Source organism: Saccostrea cucullata, unplaced genomic scaffold (genome assembly GCF_032062105.1).
Source record: "Saccostrea cucullata isolate Sc308-1 unplaced genomic scaffold, CSIRO_AGI_Scuc_v1 ctg10844, whole genome shotgun sequence".
NCBI classification, from domain to species: Eukaryota; Metazoa; Mollusca; class Bivalvia; order Ostreida; family Ostreidae; genus Saccostrea; species Saccostrea cuccullata.
Window position 1 is genome coordinate 1 of NW_026923517.1, and position 10577 is coordinate 10577.

Sequence of the window (10577 nt, forward strand, 5' to 3'; positions counted from 1 at the left end):
TTTACAATGTGTACCTTAAGTATGTGTCAAAACAGTGAACAAAACGTAAAGTAAATATTTGTAACGCCATCAAAACGACCAAATAAGCTTAAGGTAATAGAATATTCAGAAGAGCTGATGGCTCGAAATTCCGAGGAGTATGGTGGGGAAAAATTAAACAAGTTACAAAATATGTTAATTATTTAACCGTTGTGAACTGTGGCCTTTCATATTCATTGAGGATAATAGGAGTGGAGTGCTGGAGAATCTCTATCGGTTTTTTTGTGCATCTCTGTAAAAAAAAGTGACATGAAAAGACTTTTGCCCGCGGACTTAAAAATTATGGCTTCAAAATGGCGGAAAATAAATTTAACGTGTTGGCCCCCACTTTTTCCTTCAGTATAGATGGAAGGATGATGTAATAGTGTATGCAAAAAATGGTACTGAAAAAAACTGGCATCCCCTCCCCCTTTAACACACCAACACTTTTATTGACTCTATCGCCATGGAAACTGGATGGGAGGGTTTCTTGGTGCCTCAACTAAAAATGACGATTACATGTCTATAAAATATATAACTGGACAAACTCTACCTGTAATTATTATATTCCATAATGATCAATATAGGTTATGTTCCATGTTCTCAATCAGATTTGTGAACCCTCGCAATTGTGGACCGTCGAATTATTGATCCTTTGCACTAGTGGGCAGACACCGCGACGAAATTTCATTTAAACGTACACGTTTATCCGCTGACTGAAAGTTTGTTATTCTAATGCATTTAATATTAATAAACCTAGCATAAATATGAAAAAGACTGTCGTATTACAATACGCCACACTTTCAGATTTCCTTGTCCCAACGGGTCGTCTTCCGTATTGAAGACTTCTCTTCCTTGTTCTCATTCGAATAACATTTGTACGAGTTGGCTTAACACTATCGCTTCCTCGCGTGATGGGTTGTACTGAAAAGAGTCGAAATGAACGAACGAGAAATTTTAACTTAAGGCTATGAGCGACTATCTGGTAACAAGTTAAGCTTGATATAAATTACTTTATAACAATGTCTGCTGAGGGTTTTGGACAAGATTTTTTTGCCAGATGTAGAATCAATATGAAGGTGAATAAGAAAACTGCGCAATGTAAATAACTGTACTGTTCCTCAGGTGGCAAATATTTTTTTTTTTTCCAATCTAAGTATTTGATTGAAAGTCAAGTTCTGAGTTGTCAGTAAATTCACCCATGCATGTAAAAGTACTCTAACACAAAGAAAACAGTATAAAAGCATGTCGAATGAGGAGACGTTCTTTTATGCTGTATTTTTATACCCGAGTGTTTTTCATGCACTAGTGGACACACTGACAACAACTCAGAACTCAACTTTCAGTATTTTATTTTTTAAGAAATTATATGAATTTTCATTATATAAAATACCTTGATCAAGGTATTTGTAATACCTTGATAAAGATATATATATATACGGGGTATTGTGCTGGATTTGCTAATGATGGCATAAGGACAATCTCAAAATTTCATGTAAATCAAGCCTTTTTCACTATTTCGCCGCAACTGCTTCCAGGGTCTACCACACAATTTGCAGATTATCATTTGTACATATCACTGAACAGCAAGAGATAATGGCTCAACCACCTCGTTTTCAAGCTACAATTCATCCTATGAACCCACCCCGCTTTTCTGGTGAAATACCGGAAGAGTGATTTTAGATCTTAGTATCGTATTTCTAGTTCATATTTGTTTGTTTATTACCGGCCGCCAGGAGGCGGTCGGTTATATGATATGAAAGTTTTAAGTCGCCGTGCGTTTCTGCAGAGTTAGAACAATTTGAATAAAAAATATTTAACATTCATGTAATAGAATATAAAGAAAGATATTCTCTATTGAGAAGTCGACGGCTCGTTTCAATACTCCCCCTCAACTTCTCTACGAAAGAACTCATAATGGCAGTTCAGAAATCGACTAAATGAAGAACCAAACCGGGTCTCGCTTCGATCGGTGTTTTAGTCCTGATGCATCATCATCGATATATTTCGGGTGCACAAATGTCGTTTTGCAATGGAAATGCGATTAAAAAACCCAATTTTACCGACTTAAACCACACTAATTACGCTAGAACACTTACTTGCGTTATCTGTGTCACCGGATATTTTCCATTCATTCAAATTTCGACCGTACTCTGTTGACCTCTGTAGAAATGTCAACATGTCTAAACGATGCCGTCCTGATAAATTGGAAGAGTTATCACGCAGCGTCCAAGTTTTAATATTGTACAAAATGACATTGATATTGGTATGAAAAAATGATGGAGTTTCATAACATTAAAAATTGTATTAATTTAAGCATAATTTTTATACTTTTTTGTTGGTTTGTTGATGGTAATTCGATATTTTTTTTTTTTAAGTATTTTAAGTAGGAACTTATATACCGAGTATATAGGTCCCTGTTTAAGTAACTGTCATAATATGCCATAACAGCAATGATTTAAATAATAATAGTAATTGTCACTGATTGTAATATTACTGTGCCGGACATCAGCAGATAATGTAATCAAACCATTTTTTTTAAAAAGGGGGGGGGGTGAGTAAAATTAAACCCCAGGTAAATGTCCATTGAATGGGGTGAGTCGTTAATAGACCCCTTTTCATTTTTATATACGTGGCCACCCTGCTATGATGAAAATATGAAAATGAACAAATATATATATACATAGAATCAGTCTTTATAATTTATCAATACCCATAAAATTTCCCCACGTTTTGTCCTCGCATGGGCAACTGTCTCTACAAATATTGCAACACATACACAGTGAACATTTACAGGTACCTGTACAACCGTCACACTTGTCTTTCTTCAAAACAAATAAATCATTCCCTATAGACATGCACGACAGAAGACTTTGTCTAATGCATTTTTTTTGTTCGAATGCTTCTTGTATTGTCTTTATCATGTTTTCATCAGTCGTTTGCTTATTCAGCGATCTCCCGTAAGCATAACATATCGCAAGAGCTTGGTCCCTGTTCCTACCAGCCCTGCCTAATTTTTTCCAGTATGAAAGACATGATTTAGACACACTCCAGTGAATAATCACTCTAACATCGTTTATTTGAATGGCATGTTTGAATGCCCATGCCAAATGCAAGGGTGGCAAAAAGACATCTAATACGACTGTCGGGTTTTTTGAAGGTTTGTAAAATGCGAATTTTGCCATCCTCATCTATGGAAATGAAACGTCTCAACTATACCATCTGGTAATCCATGCTCTCGTAGATTATCCTTGAAATGAAGCTAAAGGAGAGCTGTAGCACTGACTGATCTAGATAAATAAATAAACATATAATATAATGAAACTTTTTTTTAATTGTGAACATAATTGAAAATACGCTGAAGACTGAGAGACAGAGAGAGAAAAAAAACATACCTGCAGTATACAATTATTTTCTTAACATCATGTTTTTCTAGCATATGGTATTCAAGAAGCCATTTGAGATCCGATTCATGTTTTTGCTTTTGCTTTGATCTTTGTAGGCATAGGCATATGTTGGGCCTAGAATGTTTAAATGATGTAATCAGTATACAATGTACTGTTGTTACATTTATATTGGCGGGTCGAAAGGAAATATTGGAAGAAGGGGGGGGGTATGAATTGCCAATCGCTAAATGGGAGGGACAGTTGGAAGACTGTTTCCCAGCGGGCAAATCAGTATTATGAAGGAGATTATTGCATTTTTTTCTTCTTCTTAGGAAAACATAATCGCTGATCCGGAGGGGGGGGGGGGGGGGTCCGACAATTATACTTTATGCATTTATAGTTTTATCCTTCTACAAAGTATATACGAAAAATTTATTTGAAAATTTACACACTACTTGCCTGTCAGGCGCAACAGCAATAATTCTGACATCATCGGTGAAAGCAAGACTCTTAAAAACATCATTTTTAACTTTCTCATTGCATGTACCAGTTACAGCCAAAACGGGGGCATCGATTATACTTCTCAAATTCAGCACTTCCTTGTAAGCAGGTCTAAAATCCTCACCCCTGAGGAAAAAGTATATATATGTACATGTATTAGAAAGAAATTGAAAAGAAAATAAACATTTGTTTGTATATATCTATATATATTCAAAGAGCAGTTTTCTCGTTACCATTCCGAAATGCAGTGTGCCTCGTCACATGCAAGAAGGCAAATCTTGGATCTCAAATCATCACACAGAAGCAAACTTCTCCAAAAGGGTGAGTTGGCCGATTCAGGGGAAATAAATACGATGGAGTATTTTCCCATTTTTATATCTGTTTAAAAAATATACATAAAATAAATTTAACAACCCTTGGCTTTTTTAATGCTATAAAACATGTGGTAAATAATTTAGAAGCTTGCCTTGGATGGTTTCCATAGGACTTCCAGGCTCAAAAGCTATTGATGTGATGTTGAAATTCTTCAGTTCTTTCACTTGATCCATCATTAATGATTTAAGAGGAGAAATGACGATAGCAATGTGCTTCAACGTCCAGTCCAACTACGAAAACGAAGAAAATAAATAAATATTTTACAAGCAGATTTAAATTAATAAAAAAAAAGGAATGCTAATATTAATATGAACTTTTTTTTTAAAGAACAGCAACTTACCTCATCTAGCAAAAGCGGAGGTAAAATGAAACACATGGACTTGCCATACCCTGTCGGTAGTAGGGCAAAGGTGTTTTGTTCGTTTAAAACACTTTCAATAACACGTATTTGTTCTTTCTTTAAGCTGAAATCAAAACTGAAAATGTTCTTTATGGAATTGAATACTGCAATTACATCCTCCTCATCCATATTTGGGTAGTTCCCTCTTTAACACTTAGTTTTAATTAATAACTTCCGGTTTTCCTGATGAAGAATGGAAGGGAAGAGATTGCTGAGTACTCCTCTGAAGACTCCCAGAAAAATCAAGCTTTTCCGACCATCGGGAACCACACCAAAGAAACTCAAAGAAGTTCCACACATTGAACAAAAGGTAACCATATATATTTTGAAAAGGTTAAAAGAGAATTATAATTAATCTAGTGGCAGCATCAACTTCTCAATAATAGCGGTGTGGATCCAGGAATTTTTTCCAGTCCAAAATAATCAATCCAGAAATTTGTTCACAAGAAAATAAAACTCGCACAAGCGTGAAAAACCTATTTTATGCGAGGGGAGGGGAGGGGGTTAGTCGTTAACTTCTAATAACTTTTCATACGAAATTAACAGTTTAACACAGATCCGCGTTTTCGGGTGAGGGGGGGGTGTCTGTGTTTTTTATGGGGTCCATGGTCAATTTCTACCTTGTTTATGAATTTAATAAATCTGCAAATCCCACCGACCCCCCTGCATGCAGCAAATTATTTCCGATCAAGGTATCATATTTCTTAGCAGATCAACATGGGAGTTTGCAATTTCACCAGTTAATTTGACAAGTGATATATTGTTATGGGGGATTGAAGATCAGTTACAGAGCATAGGTTGGCGGATTCAATGGGTGTGATCGAAATAGCTTTTGTCAAATACAAGGGCAATAAAATGACATTAAGAGAACTTATATAACGTATACTTTTCAATAACGTGATTATTTGAAACTTCAATCACATGCTCTGAGGATAGAGAAGTTCCCCTATTTCTTTAGAATGCAAGAACATACTGACATTTTATTTGTATTCATACAGGCTAAAAAAAATGCTGCTTATGCAGCAAGATGTATTGAAAATTACAAATATCAGAAAGCCTTCTCTCATCTATATCGACACTATGCTGGAGCCAGACGTGCGATTCTCGTTTTAGTAAAACGGGAAATAAGAAAAGGCATTCAGATGTTACTTCGGGACAAGGAGAACAAAGTACACAATAAATGTACTTACGAAAACCTGAAGGATTTCAAGTGGCCATATTTTACTGAAGCTTTGGAACAGTTTGTTCCAATATTATCAACGGCCATCACGGCAGCCATAACCACTAAAAAGAATGAACGCAGTTTAGCAGGGTAATCATAAAATTTTCTGGCCATTATGTTATATATTAACCTTGAAGTAAAGTGTACAGATAATATTTGTGATAATTTTTCATTGGATTTTCAATAGGTCTAGGGGACAATCTTTGATTCCAGCCATTGGTCTTGTTGCAAGTATTCTACTTCACATGCGCTCACCAAAAATGAATTTAGTCCAGGGACTCCATGGGGTTGAGCTGTGGAGATGCGGCGCGCAAAGAAAGGTACTATGTGTAATTAGTAATTTTAACAGACCATCTGCTGACTACAGTTTACAAAAAACGGTATTCATTCTTCTCTTAATAATATTTTTTTAAATATAAAAAACAGATATTTCCTCATCTAAACAGAATGGGATTTTGTGTCAGTTATGACACCACACTCAATATTCTGTCCAAAATTCGTGTGAATGTAGACGAGAAGGCTTGGGACATGAAGAAAAATATTGAGGTTTGTAAATTTCGTTTATAAAATACTGCGGAGAGAAAGTCTGTAATAAATATTTATTTGAGTTAAGTATGTACTTGTTTGTAGGAACATATGTCGCTTGGATTCTACGAGCCGTTGGCGACAGAAACAGACTCCGATTCCGATTCCGGAGACAGAACAGAGGAAGAAAGAAGTGAAGATTCGGAAGAAATAGATCAAACAATCTCATCTTCGGAATCGGAATCGGATAGCTATTTACCGATGGCGAATATAGATGGGGAAAGCGCATCTTCTGAAAGATACATAGGAAAGGGTAATTAATTTCTATATCATTTGCATATTCCTATTATAACTTTATAATCTATAAATATTTTTAATTATTTTATTATTTCTCGTAGAACTACAATCAAAAGGGTACTGTCTTGTATGGGACAACGTGGGGAAGATGGTACGCGTGTCACGTCAGAGCAGTGAACGGCAGAACAAAATGTTGCTATGGGCATTGTCGTATTGCGTGGAAAATCGTATTGCAACCTGTCACATGAATGATCAAATTGTTACCAGGGCTATAGATATCCCATTAGAAAAGTTTCTTCCTAGACAAGCAGATTTCAAAGAAGTCCGACAAAGAATGACCGTCATTGTTGCCAGGATCATAGTTCAGGAAATTCCATTTTTCAAGGAACATTTTATGGACTGTGTGCCTAAGCATATTCGACACAAGTTTTGGAGAGAATCTTCAAAAAAAAGCAATGTGGTGGGTGAAAAATATTGTAGATTATATGTAAGGGTGTGAGTGAGTGTGTGTGTCACTGTGTATGTGAATTCATTTATAAATATACATGTATATTTATGTTTACACATGTACATAAGGAAAAAAAAAATTATTTTTCTTGTACAGATCAACTTGGGCGTCTGTCAGGAAAATCCATCAACAATAGAAGGGACAATAAGAATATTAGAAAAGCTGCAGGAATACGTTCCGACACATGGACATCGCATTTTCCCATTGATATGTTATGGTGATGGGTTATCTTGTGAACGCCATAACGATGCTCACCTGGCCCGCTCTAATGCTGGAACACCTTTAGCTGGATTACAAGGTCTACAACCTGTGGTTCAGGAGCTTCACAAGAGGATGCTTCTAACTCAGGTACAATATCACTTGAACATAAGTAAATAATGAACAAGCAGTATAATTTTTGCTTGTGTGTGAATGTGCTGCATTATAATTTGTAGGATATTATGGACATCTTCTTTAGTGGCAAAAGTGCAGCAGATAAAGGAACATTGTTCTACTTGAAAAATGTATTTGGGCACCGGGCAGTGAAGAAACAGGTTGGTGATGCATTCAATCACATATCGACTTTTCTAAAATTCGTAACTTATGGATATACGATGTTAGCGGCAATGGAAGTTCTCGGCATGGAATCCCTCTCTGATAGTCCGATAGACATCGGCGAAATCTATGATAGACAAAGGTAATAAATACTTCATATTGGTCTTCATTGATTTTAAATTATTTATACATTGTGGTTATACTTTACTTTAATTATAAATAAAGGTATTTAACGAATGTCGCCGAGAAAGTAGTAGAGTTAGTATGGTTTGAAATGGACGTGACCAAAATCCTGAATGCTGGTGGAGAAGTCAGGGACTATAACTTCTGCTTTTGTAAAGAAGGTAAAACATTTAAAACAAAGAAAAATGAATATTAATAGTTTTTGTCTATTTTGTGTTATTGTAATGTTTGATTCAAATATATAATTCAAGATCTTGGCGATGATGCACCAATGGTTGAGTGCACAGGGATGCATTGCCCTGGCAAAAATTGGTTTCATGTAGACTGCATTACGGGAGGACAGGGAGACGTTGATATACCCGATGACTTTGCGTGCTCTGAGGAATGCAGACGGTCATATAAGTTCTGTTGTGGTGTAGATTTAGGGCGAAGGGAACCAATGATTGCTTGTGATAATCCCGGGTGCCCCGTTGAGTGGTTTCATATGAAGTGCATAGGGTTGGCGTCAGCACCAAGTAAGGGGTTAAAACTTTTGGATCGTATTAATACTATAAATAAAGAAATGCTAATACTGTTATTTCATTTATTTTTAAGTTGACTTAAACGGTGTATACACTAATATTTTCTGCCAGGCGGTGAGTGGTATTGCAGTCGTTGTAAAGACATAGCGAAAACAGACGAAGTTGTAGATAAACCAGATTTGCATAATATGTATGTGAAAGCGCTAACGTACATGGGACTAATGGATTTGGTCAGACATGATGCAGTACGAGAGAACGATGGTGAGGCCATGATGGGACATTGGAGAATGGATTTAGTGCAATTCCATAATAGGCACCATCCAAAATATGTAGTTTTAGCACATCGATTGCTCGCAGGTATCTTGGGAACCAACATTCTTACCACTTTCAAGTAAATTGTTTATAAATAATGTTTTCTTTAAAAACGTTTTATTAATGAATAGTATTGAGGGGTGGTTACCTGAGAGACTGAGGATGGACAGTATATGGAACAGGACTGTCAACCTTACCGCTGGACCTGGACGTAATATGGAGGCAGATATCGTCAACGAATTTCTAAACAAAGAATTCAAAGGTGCATGCCGTTTTACATTTTACTGTATAATAATTGCATTAAAAAAAAATTATAGTAGCAATATACATTTCAATCAAGATTCTCTGAAAGATGCTGGCGGCAATCTTACCGTGGAAACAGTAGCCCGACACAGCCAGATGGTGGGGTCTTTTGGGAAGACGTTAGACAAAATATTCATGGAAGCTGCTGATCTCAATTTTAGAGACTTCACTAAACATGAATCTGACAAATTTTCAAGTGATTTACCTCACTTTGTTAAACTTCTACACAAAGAAAACTTCTTCAAAGTTGTTCCTGACCGATCATTTCATGCTTTTCAGAACTTTTCGTTCGATGTTAATGCTTTATTTCCAGAAAGGCTTCAGAAGAAATTAGTGCAACGATCAAAAGAGCTAGACAAAATAAGGCGAAACACTGCAAAATTTTAGGAAATTCATGTCGAATAATGTGCATGGTGAGAGAGTACGTAATAAATGTTTATTTGACCCCCCCCCCCCCCCCCACTACCAATTTGTGTAATAAATGATGAAAATTTTGCTTGCTTTGGTTTTTGCTGCTATTAAAAAAATATATATTTCATATACACATTAAGTATATGTATATATATTTGATTTATATATATTAAAAATATATGTATGAAACAAATTAAAAATCAATAAACTAAAAAAGGGGGTGAATAGTATATAAATATTAGTAATTACTGAAGTCCATTGAAATAAGTAAAAAAAAAACACACACACAAACACACACACACACTGACACACAAAACAAAACAAAATTTACTGGTTCAATGTCTTTACAATATTAATTTTAAAACTTGGACGCTGCGTGATAACTCTTCCAATTTATCAGGACGGCATTGTTTAGACATGTTGACATTTTTACAGAGGTCAACAGAGTACGGCCGAAATTTGAATGAATGGAAAATATCCGGTGACACAGATAACGCAAGTAAGTGTTCTAGCGTAATTAGTGTGGTTTAAGTCGGTAAAATTGGGTTTTTTAATCGCATTTCCATTGCAAAACGACATTTGTGCACCCGAAATATATCGATGATGATGCATCAGGACTAAAACACCGATCGAAGCGAGACCCGGTTTGGTTCTTCATTTAGTCGATTTCTGAACTGCCATTATGAGTTCTTTCGTAGAGAAGTTGAGGGGGAGTATTGAAACGAGCCGTCGACTTCTCAATAGAGAATAAAAGAAAGAGTGTTTAAATGTAAAATAAAAACGCATAATAATCATAAAATTAAAATTTTATGAATAATGGGTTAAATGTTTCATCCAATCCTGATTGACAAACTCCGACGTAACTGAAGTGCGGAGAAATAAGCACACATGTTGGGCATAGTCTAAATCAAGGACCGCGCTATATACATGTCTAAACAAATTTTACTTTCTCTACTTCAACAGGATTTGTTGTATATATAATTTTAAATGACGTGTAAATATAAATATACAATGTACTTTTAATACGGAAAATTTTCAAAAATATGACTTAATCTTAATTTATTATCAGACAGAATATTAG

General features: G+C 35.6%; 1 protein-coding gene and 1 long non-coding RNA gene across 2 annotated transcripts; one reads left to right on the top strand and one right to left on the bottom strand.

The window, feature by feature from the left end:
- Window positions 1-2419: 2419 nt before the first annotated feature.
- Window positions 2420-4517, bottom strand: LOC134264191 (uncharacterized). Its single transcript, XR_009991470.1, has 3 exons — window positions 4139-4517; window positions 3414-4031; window positions 2420-3308 (listed from the first exon to the last, which is right to left on the bottom strand). It is a non-coding gene; the product is annotated as an uncharacterized LOC134264191 (long non-coding RNA).
- Window positions 4518-4644: 127 nt separating this feature from the next.
- LOC134264190 (uncharacterized) lies at window positions 4645-9525 on the top strand. The gene is made up of 13 exons (XM_062746481.1): window positions 4645-4990; window positions 5679-5992; window positions 6090-6222; window positions 6329-6448; window positions 6533-6740; window positions 6826-7184; window positions 7329-7580; window positions 7667-7908; window positions 7992-8110; window positions 8201-8464; window positions 8582-8827; window positions 8913-9044; window positions 9123-9525. Exons 1-13 carry the CDS (start codon window positions 4874-4876, stop codon window positions 9470-9472), a joined length of 2856 nt encoding a protein of 951 aa, XP_062602465.1. The 5' UTR covers window positions 4645-4873; the 3' UTR covers window positions 9473-9525.
- The last annotated feature ends 1052 nt before the right edge of the window (window positions 9526-10577 follow it).